Source organism: Podarcis raffonei, chromosome 1 (genome assembly GCF_027172205.1).
Source record: "Podarcis raffonei isolate rPodRaf1 chromosome 1, rPodRaf1.pri, whole genome shotgun sequence".
NCBI lineage: Eukaryota > Metazoa > Chordata > Lepidosauria > Squamata > Lacertidae > Podarcis > Podarcis raffonei.
Genome location: NC_070602.1, coordinates 79,675,921 through 79,700,067, shown reverse-complemented (window position 1 = coordinate 79,700,067; position 24,147 = coordinate 79,675,921). Strand labels below are relative to the sequence as shown.

Here is a 24,147-nt window from a genome sequence, read left to right as displayed (position 1 = left end):
TGTTATGCATTTAAATAACAGCCACAGGTCCTGATTTATTACTGGATGTGATGAATATGGAATCCACTTTTACACGTGCTTATGGCAGTCATATTTACATCATGTGACTTCATTTACTGATAACCATGGAACTCTTACATACAACAGAGTGATGCACTATCAAGAGCAGAAGTTCTTGGTGGCTTTGGGCAAGGCCCAAACACATGGCCTTAGTTTGTGCCCTCAGTATCCAGGTTGATGCCCTGGAGAAGCAGCATGCAGCCGCTGGGGGACCAAGAGGCTGGATCCATCACCAGGACATCTCACATGCCAGCATAGAAGGTCTCCAAAACTAATGTTGTCCCCGATCTTCTCCACAGGCCTTTCTTCATGCTTAAGAAGCAATTGACCTCTTATCAAGAAAATGGCAAAGGCTATGGTTTTTAATAATCCCTGGCATCCCCAAGTAGATAGGGCTTTTGTTAAAAAAAGCAGATTTCCCAGATTTTCCAACTGTGCAAATTCTCCATCAGATACCCCACACTTAAAATAAAAACGGCAAATGAACACAAAGTGTCCTCTGCTCCTGGCTTACACTGCATATCAGGGACAGCTTCTCTGTAAGAGTCAGTAGGTCTTCGCTACTATACAGCAAGAAGTCATTTATGAACCTGCCTTAGTTCAGTAATGTTACTTGCCTGAAGGAGAGGAGGTTGTGCCCCAAAAGAAGAATGTGTTTTAATTTGGTTTGGGCAGTATGTTTCAGGTATGGAAACTGAGTGCATTCTACATGGTATCCTTGACATTTAAGTGCTAGCCCTGTGTCAACACAAGCCAAAATGTTCTTGGGCAAACTGAATTGCAAGGCACTGTGGTGCTCCTGAGGTCATGTAACTTGGTGGATCAGTGCCAGGAGAGTGTATCTGTCTAGAACATGTCATTCTGAAAGGATTATCCATGCAAAGTCTTCCCAAGGATTGGTTGCAGAAGGAAAGCTTCGGGATGGATGCACCCAGAGTGAGTTGCGGCTGATCAGCTGCTGTGTCAGTGGTGTATCTGTTGCCATGCAGGCTGATTAAAACGCTAAAAGCAAAGTACCCTCTGCACTGATTTGCCTTTTCCAGTCTCTTTGGAGTTTCTCAAAGTTTCTAGAGCTAAATGTCCCAGGTTCAGCTCACCCATGCCTGTGCAAAAGAAAGAGAAAAACACCCATTCACCGTTTCATTAGGATCTAGCTAATCCCCACTCAAAGGTATGCTTTCCAAGGCTGCTTTTTTCCATTTTCCCAGCAGCATCAGATGGTGGCAGGAGAAGATTCATTCCTGAGGACCTTCCTCTTCTTATGCATGGAGATAGGCGTCTTGCCAGTGCTCCCCTGATTTCTTCAGAGAACTGCAGAGGGAAAGGGGGAAATGGCCTCATGAATCACAGACAGCAACATTTCACAAGAGTTATCTCTTCCATACCCTACCAGTGCTGCTGTCTGTCATGTCCTCTAAATCTGGGTCACAGCATTGCCCTGACTGAGGGGGATTCAGACTTGGACAAATCACAGGTTGCCCAACTTGGGGAGGGGAAACTTCGGAAACCCCTTCTGTACCCTCCTGGCCTAAGGATGTGGCTCTCCCATCATCCTCAGACCTCAAGGCTAACTTCCCTGGAGCTTCTGCTGCTCCACAGCCATGTAGGAACATGTATCACAGAGCCAACTTTGCAACCTTTAAGCATTGCTTAAAGTTTTTTTTTGGGGGGGGGGGTCCCCTGACAGTCATTTTTAACCTTGCTGAGACAGGGTTGCAAGTGGGACCCACTGAAAACTGTTCAGGCACTTGACCTGACTGGAATAAGCTGTTTATTGCTTCCACTTTACATGTAGGCTCCAAGCCCAGTAGGATTCCCCCACTCCCCAATTGATCCTACCTCCCTGATCCTCCTTCAGTTAATTGACACTTACTGCAATATATCTGCAAAAGCCGTGAGCAGGGGCTTGCATTGGTACTCAATGCCATGCTTGGCACAGAGGGATTTCACCAGAGGAGCGACCTTCCAATAATTGTGGCGAGGCATCGTTGGGAAAAGGCTGTGATGAAAAGAGGGATAAATGGGGTCAAGCAGCTAGCAGAGAACCTTAAGTGAGCCAAAATCATCCCAGTCCTGCCCAGTTCAGCCTTCCATGAACTGGTGCTCTCCAGATGTTTAGGATTACAACTTCCATCAGCCCCAGATAACGTGACTGTGTACCATGCAAGTGTCCCTGAGAAACAGGGACATCCCATTTTTTATCATGAGAGAATGGCGGCTGAAAAAAAGCACTTTTTCTGGGGCTGTGATCTTACACTGTGCCCCAGAACACACATTTTTGGGTATTGTGCCCGGGAAAAGTGGGGGTTTTTTGGGGGGGGTAACCGTGGAGCAAAATCACATAAGATCCTGGCAACTGAAATGAACCGCTATGCTCTTGTGATAAAAGACAGGAAGATGGCCTCTGGGAAGATGGCGCCCTGGATTTTGGCTTCAAAATGTTGGAGGGTATTTGGCTGTCCAAGGCTGGTTTAACCTATTAAATTTTTAGTTTATTAAGCAGTGCAAAAAGCACTCCTGGCCACCACCTGTCTTTCCACGTGTGAAGTAACATTCAGGATTTGGGGGTGGCCCATCAGTTCCATTAGGGGCTCTCCCACATACATTCATAAAAGGGTATATTTTTACTCACTGGTGCTCAATCTGGAAGTTTAGGTGTCCTGTGTACCAGTCATTGAACAGGGATTGATCCACATTACACGTTGCTGCAAGCTAAGTGAGAAAGAGGAACGTGCTGAATCCCACTTCTTTCATTTTCAACACACCATATTCCTTCATTTAACCTTTGTTGTACTGCATACTACTGTTTTTAATTGTTCTTTGTGGGTTTCTTTTCCTTGTTGGTACCACATGTGAGGCCACTAAAAAAACTTCTGAATCAGAACTCAACAACTGCATCTGAGTTGTGTGACCATTATGAAAATAGGCTATAATCACGAGTGGAGAACTATGTACACTGTGGAACTTTGGTGCTTTCACTGCTGAAGAGGCAAGTTGTTTTTCAACTGGAAAGTGTGTTTTCTCTGTAGCAGGTTGAAGAAACTTCAGAGAAACTTTGGACTCTTTCCCATGTTCCTCTGTTATTTCCACTATATTATTGGTGACCTCAGAGTGCACCAAATAGATCGATTTAAGCACTATAAAAGCAGCATTAAGAGCCACTGATCAACACATTTGCAATTTGTTATATCCACACACACACAATTTTCTTATACAAGAAGAAAAATAACTTTTAGAGTGAATTAATTGCATTGGGAAGTAGGAATAGGTGAATCTGCCAATTTTGGTTTCTTTCTGTTTCTTATTTTCTCACTCTTAAGTTCAATTTCCCCTATTTCCACATCAGTTTGTGATTTTTATTTTGAAAAAGTCCTCATGGACATTCACCAGCATTTTAATACAAATTTCTCTTAATATTCACATTTGTATGCAATTCTACTTAATATACACATTTTGCAATGCAATTTCCTGTAATATGAGGCAGTTTTGTATGCTATTTTCACACATGCCTTTTAATGGACACTTTTATCCCAGTAAATTCACTTTTGTAACCATTATTCGGCAGGAGAACTGCATTGAAAAATTCAGAAAAGTGTGGATTTTGAAAGATGACTTTTTTGGTTTTCCTATTGTTTCAGAAAATGCAAATTAGGTAGGTTAACTTGAAATGTGAACTGAATAGAGGGCAAAGGTTAATTTCATTGATCTGATTATAGTCTTCCTTCTTCCCACTCCCCTTTTTATGAAGATTACCCACTCTGGGATCCCATAGCTAATTCTCCCCTGGCCTCCTTGCTGGCACAAATAGGACTAATTTAGCCAGCTAGCCCTAGTGATCATCTAATGTTTATTGGATGGATTTATTGGATTTGATTTTTGATCTTTGAATTTATTGTTATTCTCGCTTTTATACTGTATTTTATGCTGGGTTTTTTGTATCACAATTAAGTGTTTTAATGTGTTGTTAGCCGCCCTGAGCCCAGTTTTCTGAACCAGGAAGGGGGGGCGTATAAATAAAAAAAATATTATTATTATTGTTGTTGTTGTTATTATTATTAGTTGTATGGGTAAACCACAACATAAAGATTTGGCATTTGCTTAGCCTTAGGGAGCAAGCAAGATGATAAATAACTGGCTATTAAGAAACAAGATTAGTACCACAAGCTATCCTTCCCTCTTGTCCACACTTTCTCCTTCTCTGCTTGTGTCAGGTCAGAAAACAAAGTTAATCTGGCATTAGTGTCTCTATGATCTTATGATCCCTATCTTTATTGGCCAAATTATGGGCCTTAGTAGACAATGGAAAGGAAGGATTTGCAATGCAGCCTGTAGGGCTGGGTGTTGTCAGCTTTCCAACATTGCGGTGTATCACCAGCCAAACATCACAATACAGTGGTATCTCGGTTGTCGAATGTAATCTGTTCTGGAAGACTGTTCAACTTCCGAAACTTTTGACAACCAAGGCGCAATGGGCGGTGGGCAAAACCCATTGAAAAAATGGAGAAACGTGCCTCAGACTCAGGAGAAACGTTCAACTTTCGGAAAACGGAAACATTCACTTCCGGGTTGTCAGCATTCAAAAGCCGAAATGTTCGACTTTCGAAGCGATTGACAACCGAGGTACCACTGCATAGTGATACATTGCAATGTTGAAAAGCAGAGGAACAAGCTGCAATGGTCCCAGCCCCACGAGGCACCAGGGTGAAACCACCTCAGTTCCCTTGGTGGGAGCGGTGGCAATTTCACCTGGGTGCCTCACAGGGCCAATGCAGGTTATTTCTTCCGCCAGGTGCTGGCAGAAGAAGGATTCAGGTGCAGGCAAGCCCCACCCATGATATACTTCCAGGTGAAGGTGCCATCGCACTCTGGCTCCCAAACCAGTCCTAGGTGATGTATCAATACATTGCCCAAGCCCAGCAGCCTGTCCCATAATATAGTAGTAGTAGTAGTAGTAGTAGTAGTAGTAGTAATTTATTATTTATACCCTGCCCATCTGACTGGGCTTCCCCAGCTACTCTGGGAGGCTGCAGAATGATGGGGGTGGAGACACTCCTTTAGGTAAACTGGGCCGAGGCCATTTAGGTAACTTGCAACCTACAGGTAACTTGTAACTTACATGCATTTAACTTGTGCACATTCAGCTTTTTGTTCTTCCATATATATATATAATTCAAAAGGGGGTAGAAAGAAGGTGGACATCCGGGTGGGGGGGGGACTTTGGCAATTCCACCAGTCATTGCACCCAATGTGTTTTGACAATACACAATTTTGCGGGGGGCCACCAGGTGGTGCGTTGGAAGATGGCCGACAATAACATCTCTCTGACCCACACGAGGTAATTTAGAGGCTGCTATGGGAAGTAGGCAGCCTTCCCTTTCCCCCAGGATGTGGTGGGGCCCTGTCTTGCCAGGGGTGTTCACAATGCACCCCCTGATCCGAGAGACGGGGGTGCTGAACACTTGGCACGAGCCCTCGGTGAAGTCAGCTCTTCCTGACGCCGATTCCAATTAGCACGTGCTGGTTGCTTCAGCTCGGAATTATAATTGGAAACAGATGATTGGAAATGAGGCTGAAGCACATATATCAAGCAAAGCTCGATGCTGAGTAATGGATCTCTGCGATTGGGAGCGACGGGTGTATAAGTAAATCTTTTGATGTGTCACCACCAAGAGACTGTATGTTTGGAATGAAGGAGGGGTGGAGGAAAAACCTTCTTTTCTTCTTTATATGATGTTACAAAAATAACCCTCCACCCCAGAAAGAAACAAGATCGTCGCGTTTCTTAATAATCATAAGCAGGATTTTAAGAACTGTGTAGGGAAGTGGAATATAACAGGAGAGAAGATTGGTGAACGGTGAGGAATTTTTATGACGCAGTTAAAAAATGGCGTTTCGCCAAGACAGGCTGCCGGAGAAAGAAAGATGGGGGAGGAGAATCAGGATTGTTGGAAAGAGAAGGAGTGACGGAACTGAAAGTTTGACCTGACAGAGCCCCCTGATCTATTTGATTTATTTGGCTAGCCTGGAAAAATAAAGGACAAACCGAAGATTAATTTTGTTTATGGAAGTGTCGAACAGAGGCTGTCCTGGGCTGATATAGCTTCTGAAGAGTATAAAACCCACACAGAGACGCCAGCTTTCAGCCTGCTTGTGAGAATCATCAGAGATCGCAAAGAAAGGAATATATGACTACAACAAGATGAGAAAGAAAATAATAAAGGACTATCCGGATTGAACTGGATAGAACTGATTAATTAATGCAGTAAAATAAGTGATGTCTGGACTTATCCGGAATTTTGGACTCGTGCGGAGCTTGATATATGGGTACCTTCAAAAATTTAAAATTTGGCTGTATAATTTGGAACCAATGTGATTTGAATAATGTGATGTGATTGGCCTGTTAATGACAATACACGATTTTGGCTTTATGCACAATCCCTGGACCATAACCCCTGGAAACATTGAGAGTTGCCCATATTATTATTATTAACCCACCCTTCACCCTAAGGTTCCAAGGCAGGTTACAACAATATACGATACTAAGAGTGGATCATGCTCAGCATGATGCTCTTCCAAACATTCTGTTTGCACAAGCATTGCAGCTTGCTAAATGGAATAATCTCCCCTCTTCCAGCCCACTGTTCCCAGCCCCCTGGAGCCAATTTCAGGAGATGTGGGGTGGGGCGGGTGGAATGAGAAAGCCCCATTGCACAAGCCAAAATTCTTGTGCAGGGCTTTAGCTGATGTGGTTTGTTAGGTGTCTCCTTCCCTGTGCCCAAATATACAGTGGTGCCTCGCAAGACGAAATTAATTCCTTCCGCAAGTTTTTTCTTCTTGCGAGTTTTTCGTCTTGCGAAGCACGGTTTCCCATAGGAATGCATTGAAAATCAATTAATGCGTTCCTATGGAGACCGCCTTCAGACCAAGCTGCTCTCCAAGCTGCGGATAGCAGCCTGCTGCCCCGCACGAGGGGCGCTCTTAAGCAGAGCGCCCCTCGCGTGGGGCAGACATCCGCAGCTTGGGGAGCCCTGCAGGACTTCCCCGCAGGGCTCTCCAAGCTGCGGATAGCAGCCTGCTGCCCCGCACGAGGGGCGCTCTTGAGCAGAGCGCCCCTCGCGCAGGGCAGACATTCGCAGCTTGGGGAGCCCTGCAGGACTTCCCCGCAGGGCTCTCCAAGCTGTGGATAGCAGCCTGCTGCCCCGCACGAGGGGCGCTCTTAAGCAGAGCGCCCCTCGTGCGGGGCAGACATTCGCAGCTTGGGGAGCCCTGCAGGACTTCCCCGCAGGGCTCTCCAAGCTGTGGATAGCAGCCTGCTGCCCCGCACCAGGGGCGCTCTTAAGCAGAGCGCCCCTTGCACGGGGCAGACATTCGCAGCTTGTCCCCAGAGATTTCCCTATGGGCTTTCGTCTTGCGAAGCAAGCCCATAGGGAAATTCGTCTTGCGAAGCCGCTAAAAATCGGAAAACCCTTTCGTCTTGCGGGTTTTTCGTTTAGCGAGGCATTCGTCTTGCGGGGCACCACTGTATTCAGGAATGAGCTTGTTATATGAAAGAAAGATGAAGATAAAAGCAGTAGTTATCTTACCTGGGCAGACACCCAGTCTAAATTCTGGTCATAGTTAATGTTCATTGGAATGTGGTTCATCTGCGAGATCCAGAGAAACCAAGAGCTTTCTAGGAACCTAGGCAGACAAGCAACAACGCTAACAATCACCATCCAGATAAGCTAAAGGTAAACACATAGAGGCCACAACCCTTCTTTTTATTTTGCTTTGAAATCACTAGATCAGGGATGGGAAACCAGTAGCCCACCACATGCTGTTGGACTCTAACTCCCATGAGCCTCAACCAGCATGGAATGATGGGAATTGGAGTCCAGTAACATCCAGAGGCCCACTGGTTTCTCAACCCTACATGAGACCAAAAGCCATTTAGAGCAGGGGTTTCCAAACAGTGGTCCATAAGCTTCAATCAGGTGGTTTGCAACATGACTGTAAAAATGAAATTAAAAACCATTCGGCATCTCACACAGTGTATTACAATTACTACAACAGGCAGAATATTCATTAAGTGGTCCTTGAAGACACTCAACAATTTTCAGTTGGTCCATGGGTGGCTGTGGGGGCATCTAGAAACCACCTGTTTAGAGTAACCACTAGAGGAGGCACAGTCTCTCCTGTGAGGCACCTTCCTGGGCTGCTTTTGTGTCATTGTGGTATGAGGGTTTGACATATGTAGGAGCCAGTTTCTACATGAAGAGAGCATGTATTCTGAACACACAGCTCATAAATTAAGGAAAGCCTGTAGAGCAGAAAAAGCAGAAGAACTATTACCTGGCCAACCAGTAGTATGCCATGAAGGTCTTAAATCCCATTAAAGGAACATACATGAGACAGACGCGGACATAGTAAAGCATCATGAACGCAAACTCCTGCCAAAGGGGGGGGGATAGGTTAGAAAACAGTTGCCAGGTCCTTCATTTCAGATCTACTAACTGTATGCAACAACTATGGAGATCACAAAGGCCATAATGAAATATGGATGAAGAGCACTGTTTGCATGCATGAAAACATCCAGGGATGCTGTCGTGAAAAAAGCAAAGGACATGAAGGGGATCAGTAATGGTCAAGATGGGACAAGATTGAATCTGATGGGCCAGGTAGATTTTCTACAGGAAGCTACATTTCTCTTCAAAGTGAAAAGAATTCCCAGAATAATTCATTGAAGGGATTTTTATCCCTCTCATCTGCTGATGTCACCCAAACTTTTTGTTAGGAGGGTGTTCAAATCAGAGATCCCAGGGAAGCTCACTAATCTCAGGGGTCAGCAACCATTTTCAGCCATGGACTGGTCCACCGTCTCTCAGAACATGTGGTGGGCCGGACTATATTTTTTTGGGGGGGGGGATGAATGAATTCCTATGCCCCACAAATAACCCAGAGATGCATTTTAAATAAAAGGACACATTCTACTCATGTAAAAACACGCTGATTCCCGGACCGTCCACAGGCCAGATTAAGAAGGCGATTGGGCTGCATCTGGCCCCCAGGCCTTATGTTGCCTACCCCTGCCGTAAAGCATTACCAGCCCATGACAGCAGGAGCAACATGGAATGCAGGGGAGGGAGATCTGCCTCTTCCCCTATTTCTCTGGTGTCCTGATGCATTACATAGTCAACAGGCCCATAGTTGCCTCATAGGAGATGTACCGGTAGATCTTCCAAGGTATACAAAGAACGACGTCTTCCCAGTTGCCTTAGCTCACTGCACAGCAGCATACAATAGCACCAGAGAGCAAAAGGAAGTGTCAGGACCCTACCTTTCTCCCCGCTCCCTGCATACTGCCACTGTTCCTGCTCTGTCTTATACCCCTCCCCAAACAGACTTATCCAGAGGAGAAACCACTGCAAATATGCAGGTGACTTACCAGCCATTTTTTCCTTTGAAATGCAAAACGCAATACAGCAAACTGGACGTATAAAATGAAGGTCAATGGGGCCAAAACTAGTGAAATCAGAAAACAAGAACATTACAAAGATGTAAATCACCCAAACTCAATACAGCCTATCTATCTATCCATCTCTGGTCATACTGGCCAAATAGTAGTAGTAATAGTAGTATATAATAATAATAATAATAATAATAATAATAATAATAATAATACAATAACAATATCTTAAAATAGAATTCCATATTTTCATCAAATCATCCATCTAAAACTTTTGTCAAAAAAATTTATGCCACCCAATAATAATGCCATTGTTCTCATCCACAAGGCATGGCTTTACTAAAGATTGCAATTTCCAGATCCATACTCCTGAGGTCCATCTCCTGGAGCCTTCTGGCGGTTCCCTCACTATGATAACTAAGATTATAGGGAACCAGGCAGAGGGCCTTCTTGGTAGTGGCACCCTCCCTGTGGAATGTCCTCCCATCAGATGTCAAGGAAACAAACATCTATTTGACTTTTAGAAGACATCTGAAGGCAACCCTGTTTAAGGAAGTTTTTAATGTTTGATGTTTTATCGTGTTTTAATATTCTGCTGGGAGCTGCCCAGAGTAGCTGGGGAAACCCAGCCAGATGGGCGGGGTATAAATAATATATTATTATTATAATTATAATAAAATGGCAGGGACACTCACGGGCGAAGTATATGTGCTGGTGCTGGTAAGGCATGTATTTCTTTTTCTTCTTGCCAAGCTGCAGATGGAGAGGAGAAGCAACATGGTTAAGCTGACAACCATATATAAACTTTCTGAGTGCCAACTTCCATTCATTACAATAGGGATCCTTGTGTTAGCTCTAATGAGTACAATTGGGGAGGAGACATTATACATAGTAGGGTCTTCTATTTTGGGAGCCTACAGGCCAGAGGTTCTCCACCATTGAACCCACCAGGCCTCAGAAGTTGGCTTGTTAAGCAGTTCTGGGCAAACCTCAAAGCACGTGACGTGTCATCCTTACGACTTCGCAGCTGTGGCTTGAATCCAGGGACACAAAGGAAGAATCTTTCTTCCTTCAGCCACAGCTGAAACTTTAAATCACCTGCTGTCACCTGCCATCAGGTGACCAACAGCTTGGCCTGTCAAAGGGATATGTGGAGGGATGGCCAGAAGGCTATATCCATTTCTGCACTCCCGCTCCAGCCTGTCATGAGCAGAACAGATGCCATCTAGAAATAAGGAAATAAGAAACTAATCTAATGGTATAAACAGCCCATCAACAACATGAGCTGCAGGAAGGAGCACTAAAGCTGTGTCCTGGAGATGGCATGCTTCCTTTCTTCCCAGGTTGCTCACTAAGAGTATGGATTCAGTTAACATGGTGTTCACTTTTCTATGATTTGAGTCACTCCCAGGTCTTCTGCTCACCTCCACAGAGAGTGCCTTTCCCAGGCTGAACAAAAATGGGTGCATATTGAGATCAGGGTCCTTGCGGAAGCAGTTGGGTTTGGCATGATGCTGGTTATGCATATAGTTCCATTGGCTTGGTGGTCCACCCTTCATACATAATGAAAACACACACATATATACAATTAATTCATGGGTAGAGCTACATACTGTACTCATTCCTGCTGTATAAAGATTGCACAATATAAGAGATTAATAAATCTAGGTGTATACATTTGCTCAACTACAGCTGATTTAAAAAAAAACAAAAACGGGGGCACATGATACAACTTTACCATCCTGTACCCTCCCATTTCCTACCATCACATGTGAGTTCATCTCCTGCCATGTTGAGTTACTATTAAGTTCTGATATTTCAATCTAAAGGCAAGCGTTCAAAATTCACTCTCTGATCCTAAATAATAATGTGTGTGAGGGAGGAAAAAACCCTCCCCCATTGTTGTTGTTTATTCGATTTATATACCTCCCTTTATCAGAAGATCCCAGAGCAACGTAGAACATTAAAAACACATTGCATTACATTGTTTCACTTTGGAAGTAAGAAGGATGTGCCATCTATCTCACTCAGCAGAATGTATGTCCTTACAGAAGACTCCAGATCTGTAATGGCTCTCTTCACGTCAGAAGAGCATCTCCCTGGCCTGGCCTACTGCCAACTCACTCACTGCTGGGCCTAGATGGCTGTGTGCTCCCTGGATCCCGCAAGTTTTTAAATATAAGCCAGACCAGCTTCCTGTGTTGAGGTGATCAACTGGCTGATGGGCCATTAAGGGAAACAAAGGAAAGGGGCTCTATGCGAGATAGCAAACTCATGGTTAGTTAGAAGGACAAGGCCTGAGTTTAGAGTGGAGTTTGCAGTGATATGACCTAGAAGCAAAGCAGCAAGGAGAGAGAGAGAGAGCCATGCTGAATCCAAGGCTGTGGCTATGGAAGAAACAAGACCCTCTTGTGATGCTAATGCTGTGAACCCCTCCATTGTAGACTCAGGTTATATATACATGTGTGTAAATAAACCATATATCCTAAAGACAACACAGTCTCTGTTGTGTCTCATTTCCAAATGGAAACATGAACCCTGAGTAAGCGCCTGAAATCACTGGAATCTTGCACCACTCAGAGATTAGGGTGGCATGAAACAGTGTATTCTATTGGCCGAAGACTCTTGTAAAGTTTTAAGACGATATCTATGTTACAGAGATACGTAGTGCTTATTTAGTACCTTGACTTTATTTGTTCTTTACTTCCTAGTGAACCAGGATCCACTGCTAGGTAGTACCCAAATTATTCTTTAGCCATGATGAACTGAGGTATTCTAAAGAGCCCCCTTACTGCCAAAGTGAGGGGAAAGAGTTGCCATAGTCCTTCACCAGAGTGTTTTAGCCCCAACAGTTGGTGTTGTGTAGCAAGCTGTTCAAATCTCACCAAAATCATGAAGCCACTTAAACCATGCTTTTCATCACTTTGCCCCCTGAGTATGGACTGAGGCAATACTAATAGAGTTGTTGTAGGAATGAGTGAGATCCCATATCTGAAGCACACTGAATGCTTGAAACATCATATCATCAACGCTATTTTCATTATCCTTGTTATCATCACACCAGACAAGCCCAAGAAATGATCCTTCTTCCCCCAGTGAAGTGCAAAGAGGGCACTGCTATTGGGACATTGCCATTGTATCCATTTGCATATCATTTTACCTTACATATTCCCATCACAATGAAGTGAAATGGTCTGTTCCACTTGGCCTTCTGGAAGACTGAAAGATGCCCAAGATCATGTTGTAAAAATGCATACTGGATCTGGAAGGCAAAAAGCAACGCTAGGACAATGTGATGCAGTATGGCACCATATATTTGAGAAATGGTGAAGAATTCTGCTACTGCTTTACACGATAAACTCAGGAGCATCAGTGCTAATTTATTGACGAGAACGCCAACAAAGAGGCTGAAATTCCACTGACACAATAAAATTCCAGCATTGTGGCTAGGGAGAATACTATGAATCATAAAGCAGTTCATTGATCCTGGAGGTGCTGAGAAACACCCCAGAGATCTTCATGACACAAATACATTACCTGTGCAATGGTGAACAGTGCCACACCAACAAGGAAGGGCACCCAAGATACTCCAAAATACCAGATAGTCAGCCAGGATGCAGTATCTAGCAGGAAAGCATGCAGAAACATGAAGCCAAAGAAGAGAAAACGAGGTTGTAGGAGTCCCATCCTCTTCACTGTGGTGCGCAGCTCATGAAAATCATTGACCAGCATTGCCTGTGAGAGGTGCCTAAAGTTAATATCTCTTATCTGTGGTTATATATGATGCAGACTGCGCATGGAACAGACTTACTCACAGAAACATACTCTGGAAGGCACCCAGCCAGCAGGGGGACTGTGAGACCAGGGGATCTCCTTTAGCTCAGTGTCTAACCAGGGACAGGTTAAAAAAGCAAACAATCCCATCTCCACTATCTCCCCATCTTCATTTCAATGAGGGATGAAGAGGAAGCTGTAGCAAGCAGATTCTCCATAGGGGTAGGCGTCTTTGTAGCTTGGATTGTCTGCAAAAGGACAGCTGGCTACATTCTAATAATTTGAAATACTGAGCTTCTGCAGCATCATGAAAAATCACATGCCCAGTGTGTGTTTTCTATTCTTCAGTGATCTCTAGGACACAATTACTTAAGATGTTGAGAGCAAGGTTATAGGGTTACAAAGGGAGTCCTACACCCAGTTAGGTGCCACAACTAGAACATGTACTAAGCATGTTACAGAATTGTAGTTGCAAGCTACTGTATATTTCCTGTATTTGTTATCTACAGCGTTATTCCTACCATTAGGCAGAGTTGGTGAGGGAGGGCAGTACCAGACCCCCGTATTTCCTCCTAAGTCCCCCAGCAACTCCCCTTTATCAGAAAACAAAACTGTGTATGTCATGCGGCCTACTTAAGATATCCTGCTGGTCTCAGGTGTGACGATGGACACTGTCCTGACACCAGCATCACCAGCACTGAAGCTATGGGTCAGATTCCAGACCAGCAATATTCAGTATGTGTAATGGAGAGGGTGCCATCTTATCCTTCCTCCCAGGCAGCAAAATGTCTTGAGGCTGGCCACACCACATATCCTTAAAAGAAAGTTGCGAGGGAAACTCACATTTTTGGTTGGTTCACAGCTGGGTTGATCAGGTGCCAGCTCCCCAATTAGTAGGGGGCTCAGGTATTTCTTGACTAAGTCCTCATCCTTGTGGAAAGCGGTGAAAGCATCCTAAAACCACAGAGAGAACAAAATAGGGTGTAAAACGGAGGAGGCTGCTATGCTGAAGTGATGGAGCTGATATTCTGGGAAGTTTGTTTTGAGCTCCGCAACAAATGATACAAGGTGCTGGCTGGTTCTCTTCCTTGAGGGCTGGTAGTCTCAGTGATGCAGGCTGATGGGTGATTTTGGAATTACAGTTCATTGGACAGCTGGGATTGGGAGTCAAGAGCGGGGAGGGAGGTACAATCAGGGTTTTTTATTTTAAAAAAACAGTCAAGTGGTGTATAATTTTTATTAAATAAATAAATACAAATTCTGAACAATGAAGGAGATACGACTTGACATTTGGAAGGGGAAGTAACAGGATCTCTGTGGGCCAGTGAGGGGTGGGGGGAGAAGCAGCAGTAAAATGAGGGGGAGGAACTGTTGTGAAAGACTGAGAGAAATGAGAATGGAGGTAAAGTAGGTGGAAAAAATAAAGAGAAGCTTAAGAAAGGACAACATACTGAGAATTTTGCCTGGGGGATGTGTAACTTTGGGCAATTCCCTCTTGCAGATGTATGATGAAAGAAAATCCCAGTGACACATTTGGGAGTGACATACATTTCACCCGTTCACTGTTAAGTCAAATAAGGCACATATGAAGGCCACTCCCTACAGAATTTCCCCGCTGGTGCTGGTTCTCATTAGTGGTCCCCCACACAATTCCCCCCCCCAAGTTTCCTGAGTTTGCTGATACCTCCCTCTCTCAAGTGTGGGTGTCCTGCTGTTATCATTCCGTAAGTCCAAGCACTCCAAGACTGGGGTAAAGATAACAGTTGGGAAATGCTTTTTTTCTTCTGCATTCCCTTGGGGACATTTGTTTCTGGGCTGGCATATCAGCAATAGTTAGGGCCAGAGCCACACCATTCTGTCTCTGACTCTCTCTTAAAGGTGAAACAGGGAGATGTCCAGGGAAGTAATGAGGGGTGCTGGCTATCTCAAGATTATCACACACACACCCTACACTATACTCTTTCGATCTTATTCTCTCTCAAACAGAGTCAGAACTGGGTGTGGATGGATCCATTAAAGGATGGCTGTCTAAAACCCCCTCTCCCCACCACCCAAAGTAAGACCACTAACTCCAGCTTCTAAAATTAACCAGCTGCATTTTTGCACTCTCACTTTCACACCTGAACATCCAGCAGAGGCGGATTTAAGGGAGTAAAACTTTTCCTCCAAAGAAAGCAGCACAGGGAGAGTTTCCTCACCTTCTTTGTACCAGGCTCTTCTGCCAACTCTGTGAATGTGAGTATTTGTGTCCTCTGGACAGTCAAACTGAATGACCGAATTCACAGCAGAGAAATCAAGCCCCCGAGCCGCAAGATCCGTAGCAAAGACAACTGCTGATTTCTTGCCACAAAATCAGTGTAGACTTCCATTCTATTCATGTGCTGCTGTTTCAAAGTTGCTGGGGTACTGAACTTTGCCTTCTGGTGTACCCAGATATATGCTGGGTCTCTCAAGCTCAGCCAAGCCAGGTCCTCCACTGATTTGGTTTGCATGGCTGAGAAAAGCAGAGTCTGGTGCAATGCTGGGAAGACCCCAGAAGCCAGAGATGTAGTTAGGGCATTTCCTCATGTGCTGTGACGAGATTCTTGTTGTGGGAGTTTGTGCATGACTAACTGTCATGGTCCTGTGTGGCTGTGGCGCTCTGCATTTGGGAATTGTGTGGAGGAGAATATCTCTTTCAGGGGACTTAGATTTTCTTCTCCATTCCGGTTTGCCCTGCCCTGTGGACTGCAAGTGAACTGCTTTCAACCTTCCCACTTGGCCTGAGTGAAAGGAACTTAAACACAAGGACTACTAATGGTCACATTCTTCATCTTTTCTACCCTCCTCAAAGACGCAGAGGAAAAAAGACAACCTGATGACTTCTGGCTTAAATTGTTTTGGAAGAAATTCAGATAAATGGTTGGAGGGGAGTTGTAGCAACAGTTATTGGTCATAATAGCTCAATTGTCCCTAAACATGATGAACAGGTTGCAATTAGTCCTTTTCTTCTAGAGAAAGGGTGCCAGCACTCACCATGAAGTTGTTAAGCAAGTGCCACATTTTTAATTAGTGCTTTTCTTCTAGAAAAAGGGTATATACACTTGAGTACCCACAAAAAAAGATGCACTGGTGGCAACCATTTTTTATCCTGGCATCTGAGGAGCATCAGTCAGTGACAGACTTGTTCTGTGCACCATAACTCAAATCTAAAAACTCTGAAAAGTTCTACTCCCTCTGGAGTAGAAATCATATATCAAACAGATGGAAAGCTCTTTAATCTGAGCAGGCTGAAAGCAAAGAGTAAGGTTACTGTAACTTCTGTCATAGAGCTGATGACAACGTGGTGCATGTAGACTCAGAGGATGAAATCCAAACCATCCTAAATATCTTCACAGAAGCTTACAAAAAGCTTGGCCTATTGCTCAACATCCAAAAAACCCCCAAAGTGCTGCACCAACAAGCACAAAACAACCCCTCTACGGCACCACAAATCCAACTCAATGGTGCAACATTGGAAAATGTTGATCACTTCACCTACCTGGGCAGTTATCTTTCCACAAGGACCAACATTGATGTCAAAACCAGCATCGCCTGAGCTCTGTGAGTGCAGCTTTCTCCCAAATGAAGTGCAGAGTGTTTGAGGACTGGGACATTCACAGGGAAACCAAAACGCTTGTTTACAAAGCTATTTTACTACCAGCCTTACTGTATGCTTGTGAAACATGGGCCACTTATAAACGCCATCTCCAACTCCTTCGAAATATTCCATCAACAGTATAGCTGAAAAATTGTACACGTCAACTGGGAAGACGGGCAAACTAATGCCAGTGTACTAGAAGAAGCAAAGATCACCAGAGTCGAAGCAACGATCCTTCAACATTAACTTTGTTGGACTGGTCATGTTGTTCAGATGCCTGATTATCATTTTCCAAAGCAACTACTCTATTCCAAACTTAAAATAGAAAGCGTGCTGGTGGTCAACAAAAGAGGTTTAGAGACTCTCTTAAGGCAAATCTTTAAAAATGTAGTATAAACACCGACAACTGGGAAACACTGGCCTGTGAGCACTCCAATTAGAGAACAGCCTTTACCAAAGGTGTCATGGGCTTTGAAGACACTCAAACTCCAGTCGCAAGGGAGAAACATGCTAAAAGGAAGGCACACTTGACAAATCCACACCATGATCAACTCCTGCCCGGAAACCTATGTCCCCACTGTGGAAGGACATGTGGATCCAGAATTGGCCTCCACAGTCATTTACGGACTCACTGTTAAGACCGTGTTCACGGAAGACAATCTTACTTGGCTACAAGTGATCTCCAGAGAAGCAGAAGAACCCAACTCTGATCCAGCTAGACCAGCAGTGAGTCAATGTTAAGAATAGATAGGCCAGAACAAGTCGTGTGGCACACCTTTTTCTCTATAAAAATGTATAGAGCTTGCTTGCTTGCTAGTCTGAACAAAGGAACAATTGCATAGTTCCTATTTAATTCAGTGGATAATCAAGCATAGTGAGGCAATCCAAGTGTGGGCATGGTCCAATAACTAGAGTCATGAGACAAAGTCGAGTCAAACACAGCAGAGCGGTCCAATGGTAGGCATGATTCCAAAAGCAAGACATTATTGGCAGGCACAGGCAGTTTAGCGTAGGCCACAGAACAAGCTTCTAGGTTGCACATAATAATTAGATAATGATTTCTGATGTAATTGTGATGCTTAGCTTATTTTTTAGTTGCTGCTTTTTGAATAGTGTTTTATAGCGTGTAATTGTTTTATTGATGATTTGTTAATTTTGTGTTTTATGCTGTATTTGTGACGTTCTATTATGTCATTGGTTTTTTATTGTTTGTAATCCACTTTGAGATTCATTTGAATGAAAAGCATCATAGAAATAAAAGCAATCAATCAAAGGAGATTAAGAAACATCTAGGTCATGTCCAGGTGCTATGCCATTTCCAACATGAATGCTATTTTTAGTTGTTATAATGCTCATCGTTTTAGCAACAGAAATAAACTATTAGTTATTTCTTTTGAGATTAATTTCAAATGTGTGCTGCATACCACGAACCAAGTAAAATGTTATCAGTGCTAACTTTAATTCATCAAGGTATCCCCATTCATTTTCCTGCTTTATTGGATTTATTTTTTTATATAAAAAAAAGCTGCAGATGAAAAGACATAAATTATGCCCCTTACCAAGAATGCTCAATGAAAACAAGTTTTCTTTCAAACTCACCAAGTAGACCCACTAAAATGAATTTACTTAACTAGTCATGTTCATTAATTTCATTGGGTCTACCCTGAGTAAAGCTTAGCTGAATGCCACCCAAATAGCCTTTTCTTAGGCTACCCTTGATCATAGGCAGTGCTTTATGAATTTCAACTTCACTGAAAACACCACTGAATGAATTTGGTTGGGAAGCTATTGTGAGAGTATAAGGCTGTGCAAATAGAGAAATATGAAATCCTAAGCATAACTTAACAAGAAACCACACCCACCCACCACCCAAACCTGAGAAATCTCATTGATGTTTCTGAAATTCCTCGAGGCTCCCCAGCGTTATTGATATTTTGTCTGAGGAAAACCCCTCAAATCCACTTGAATATCACCCGGACAAAATTTAGGTGGTGCTTCTGAGCAAGCATTTTTTGAAGACGCTTTGAAGCTTAAGGTTGCAATCTCACACATTATTAGGCTGCTTAAATCCCCTGGGGTTGAAATGCTGTGGGATTTAAGCAGGCTAACATTATATAAGGTTCTAATCTACTATTTGCCCCATTTCCATGTCTGAAAGAGGAGTTGCAGACTCTTGCTTCATCCATCCATCCATTCCCAGATACAACCCAAATTCTTTTCTGAATAGCCTGCGACTTCTGGAATTTCCTTTTCTGTCCCTTCAGATGCTTCTTCCCTTAGTCTAAATTTTTTATTTTTTTTAAAGATATTTATTAAATTTTCCAATTTTTTATAAAAACACAAAAAAACAAAGAGATTAAAAAAAGAAAAAACACATATAGTTCATAAAGCATACTTTTCAATAACAAATTTCTCTGACCTCCTCATACCTCCCCTTCTTGTATTCCATTTCAAATTATTTGTTCAGCAAATCCTTAACTTAAAGCATTACAGCTTATAATATCACCTTATTTTCAAAACCCTTTTTTCCCATCCATGATCCTTTATATCATTACAGCTAGAAACCACTCAATTTCAATCCAACACCATTCAACTTTCCTTAATTTTACAATATTTCTGTAAATAATTCTTAAATTTTTTCCAATCTTCTTCTGCCAACTCTTCTCCCTGGTCCCGGATTCTGCTCGTCATTTCTGCCAGTCCCATACAGTCAATCAATTTCATCTGCCATTCTTCCAGAGTGGGTAGATCTTGCGTCTTCCAATACTTTGCAATGACGCTGCTGTTGTAGCATACATGAAAAAAGTTCTGTCCTTCTTTGGCACCACTTGGCCGGCCATGCCCAAGAGAAAGGCCTCTGGTTTCTTCAAGAAGGTATATTTAAATACCTTTTTCAATTCATTATATATCATTTCCCAGAAAGCCTTAATCCTGGGGCACGTCCACCAAAGGTGAAAGAATGTGCCTTCATTTTCCTTACATTTCCAACATTTATTATCGGGCAAATGATAGATTTTTGCAAGCTTGACTGGGGTCATGTACCACCTGTATATCATTTTCATAATATTCTCTCTTAAGGCATTACATGCCGTAAATTTAATCCCGGTGGTCCACAACTGTTCCCAGTCAGCAAACATAATATTATGTCCAACGTCTTGTGCCCATTTAATCATTACAGATTTAACCGTTTCATCCTGAGTATTCCTAGTCTAAATCTTTTTAGCACCCTCATATATTATACAACGTTGGCAAGTAAGCACCATATCATATGATCATCTGAGGCTGCCTTACATTAAGTCTAACCATTGCCCATCTCACCCAGTCCTGTCCATTTTGCCTGGCAGTGGTTCTCCAGGGAACCAGGCAGATACTGTACCTTGAAATCCACTGAGATAATAGGCAGTGCCAAGATTGAACCCGGGACATCATGCATACAAAGCAGATGTTTGGCCATTAAGCTATGGTTCTTCCCAAATGCTCTGGGTCCCCAGGCCCCACTACAAGCTCTCACCGTGGCATCTTGTCCTGCATAATGGCTGATGACACGGGTTCCTCCAGGGTGTCGCAAATGGAATTGGCTGATATCATAGATCTTCCTTCGGATTACCAGCCATCTCTCCTCCTTGAATTCTCTGTTGCCTGTGCGGAGTCCTATCTCCTCCCAGGTGAAAAACTGTGGGGCACCCGAGGCAAGTTCTGGCTTTCCCACACTAGTGCCCGACTCTGGAGGCATCCTGACCGTCCACTGAGCACGTACAGCTCAGTTTTCCAGCTAACTACTCTGCTTCCACTCTGTCCAGTGGAAAGGTTGGGGCAACTGTGTCTCTGTGCTCCGCTTTTATAGAGACCTATTGTCATCAGCACACCCCCCCCTTTCCATTCCATTGCTCCAGGCGTTTTCTTTCGGAGCCGTCCTATTTTGCTCTTCAGCAATGCTTCATAGGAGTCACCCTTCACCAGTCATGTCAGCTCATGATTCTTCTTATGAGATTCAATGAACACATCAGCGTACATAACATTTTATCCTTTGGGGCTATGCATTGTGCAAGAGCTACAGCCCATTCTAACAAAGCCTTTATCTACAAGTGCTATAATCCTCACCAACACTTTGAATTTCTTGAGCCACACAATGCGTGATTTCTATACCACACAATGTGTGGTTGTATGTTGTGTAATGCCAATTATACTAATCGCTAGTGATCTCTGCTCTGATACAGCCTTGAGTGTTGGTCTAGAATTCCTAGGCTTTGTGATCTGCTATAGCTCTATATTGTGGTAACCACTACTTCACAGCATTAGGCCCTCACTCTATTCAGTCAAAAGTATTGCTTCCCTCACTTGAGTGGTAGCCCCAAAGGCAGAGATTTGGGGGAACCATAGGGACAAGTATGGTAGAGGAACAGTATATGGCTGATGGTGATACCAGCAACCTCCTCCTTGACTAAGTAGTAATGAGAATATTTTCATTTGTCCCCATTCACAATGAATACATGGCAATGTCAAGAAACCACTTGACAATTTTGATTTGACAGTCTTGTCGATAACATTACTATTTTAATCCTGTGCCGCAGAATCTTAGTTCTTAGGCAGGAAGAACCAGATGCACAAATATAGGATGAGGGAGCTCTGGCTTACTACCAGTACATGTGAAAAGGATCTAGGGGTCTTGGTGGACCACAAGCTTAACATGAGTCAACAGTGTGATGCAGCAACAAAAAAAGCTAATGCTATTCTAGGCTGCATCAACAGAAGTATGGTGTCCAGATCAAGGGAAGTAATAGTACCACTCTATTCTGCCATGGTCAGACCACACCTGGAATACTGTGTCCAGTTCTGGGTGCCACAATTTAAGAAGGATGTTAACAAGGTGGAATGTGTGCAGAGGAGGGCAACTAGGATGACCAAGAGTCTAGAAGCTAAGCCTTATGAGGAATGGTTGAAGGAGCTGGGAATGTTTAGCCTGGAAAAGAGGAGATATGATAACCATCTTCAAATATCTGAAGGGCTGTCACATGGAGGATGGAGCAAACTTGTTTTCTCTTGCTCTGGAAGGTAGGACTCGAACCAATGGCTTCAAGATGCAGGAGATTCCGACTAGACCTATGAAAAAATGTTCTGACAGTAAGAGCTGTTTGACAGTGGGACAGTCTCCCTCGGGAGGTTGTGGACTCTCCTTCCTTGGAAGTTTTTAAGCAGAGGTTGCCAGGGATGCTTTAGCTGACATCCTGCATTGCAGGGGGTTGGACTAGATATCCCTTGTGTCCCTTCCAGCTCTAATATCCTATGATTCTATGAATCTTTAGAGCTGAGAGTATCCCAGCCCACCTGTTTCAACTAAAGAAAGCAACAACTTAGACTAGGTCTAGATTGATCCACCCCATGTCCTGGAATGAAGACATGAGATATGAATGCTGTAAAGGCCTCTAAGGCCTTACAGCAAAATATTATAAAGCTTTAACAGAATTTACAATTAACATTTTGTGATTATCAGAATTGAATAGAGAGTAAAGAGGGGAAATATGAAATGCAATTTAAAAAGATATAATTTAAGGTAATCATGGACTGGGAGGGGGGAGTCGTGTGCTCGCGAGAGCGGAAGATAATGTGAAAAATTTGAGTATTTATATAAAATGGAAACTTAATAAAAATGATTTTTTAAAAAGGAGATTCAGGTCTCCTTGTCAGATGTGTCCTTGTGAGCCCAAGTATCCTTTGGCCCAGGCGCACCCTGTTAGCTCTGGGCCAATCTACACTGTGCCCATCTCAGTAATTGTAGTAAAAATGCTGCAGACAGCATTCACTATCTGAGAAGGACTCACCTCCTCAGCTGAATGTCTCAGCTTCATTCTTCCTGTTTCTCCCCCCCACCCCCAATTATTTTTATTATCTATGCATATCTATGGTACGACAAGGTAAAGGCCCACAGGGGTTTTAAGAATCATGTAATTAGAAAGGCATTATACAATGTATGGACTAGATACAAAGATCTCTTAGTAAGAAAAACACCAAAATGGATTTCACCAATGGAAGCACAGGCCCAAAAAAAGTTAAATATGGAAAACAAATGGTTGAGGTATTCAGATTTGTTGTTAGAGAATCAGGAAGGTTTTAATTTAAAACCATTTGAACAAATTAAAGATAAAGTGAATTGGTTGCAATATTATCAAATTAATGAATTATATAAGATGGATAAGAGAAATGGTTTTGCAACAGAAAAAAACAAATTGGAAACGGAGTTGTTAGATACTAATGATAAGAATATGTCTAAAATGTACAGTTTGTTGTTGGAGTGGCATACAAAGGATGAACAAGTTAAATCGGTCATGATTGATTGGGCAAAGGATGTGGGACATAATATAATGATGGAGGACTGGGAGAGGCTATGGAGGAAATCCATACGATCCATGATCGTACATCACTGCATGTACGATGTTAAAGGAAAATATTATGAAGACGATGTATCGATGGTACTTGACCCCTGTAAAATTAGCAAAGATTTATCACAAAAGTGATAATCTTTGTTGGAAATGTAAAGAAAAAGAAGGTACTTTTTTCCATATGTGGTGGACTTGTCCCAAGGTGAAAGACTTCTGCGAGAAGATTTATAATGAACTGAAAAAAATGTTGAAATATACATTTATTAAGAAACCAGAGGCCTTTCTCCTTGGAATAATAGGTTTAGAATTGCCGAAGAAAGATGTTAAATTATTTTTGTATGCCACAACGGCCGCTCGAATATTACTTGCTAAAAATTGGAAAATACAAGAACTACCAACAGTGGAAGATTGGCAGATGAAGATGATGGACTTTTCGGAGCTAGCTGACCTGACAGGAAGAATCCGCGACCAGAAAGAAGAGGAGTTTCAAGAGGACTGGAGGAAATTCAAGGACAATTTGAACAAATATTGTAATATAAAAAATTAGAAATTACTTGAAAGAAACAAATAGGCCTAGGACAAATTAAGTTATAATAAAATAAATGGGATTCAGAATGTCAAGAAAAGTGGACTTCCGGAGGCGGCGCAAAACCGTGATGGCGGACCTCTTCGAGCTCTGAAGAGGGGCACCGCAGAAAAGGGTTGCTCGCGACGGCGCAGCGGCAACCCATCAAGATAAACCACGGGCAGAGTGAGTCCGTGGCCGTGGGACCCGGCGGGCACCTGGAGCGACCCCGAAATCACAAAAGGAACCCCGTAAGGGGCTCCGGAGTGAAGGAGGGGGAGCGGTGCTGTGGGTTCATCGCTCTTTC

General features: G+C 43.2%; 1 protein-coding gene across 1 annotated transcript; it reads right to left on the bottom strand.

Annotated features, from left to right (window-relative positions):
• Positions 1-321: 321 nt before the first annotated feature.
• On the bottom strand, positions 322-20,690 carry LOC128417672 (acyl-CoA (8-3)-desaturase-like). Its single transcript, XM_053396665.1, has 12 exons — positions 20,410-20,690; positions 14,123-14,233; positions 13,043-13,240; positions 12,666-12,767; positions 10,930-11,058; positions 10,201-10,258; positions 9,485-9,561; positions 8,392-8,489; positions 7,644-7,740; positions 2,693-2,772; positions 1,934-2,059; positions 322-1,371 (listed from the first exon to the last, which is right to left on the bottom strand). The coding sequence occupies exons 1-12, from the start codon at positions 20,629-20,631 to the stop codon at positions 1,320-1,322; spliced, it is 1,350 nt and encodes a 449-aa protein (XP_053252640.1). The 5' UTR covers positions 20,632-20,690; the 3' UTR covers positions 322-1,319.
• Positions 20,691-24,147: the final 3,457 nt, after the last annotated feature.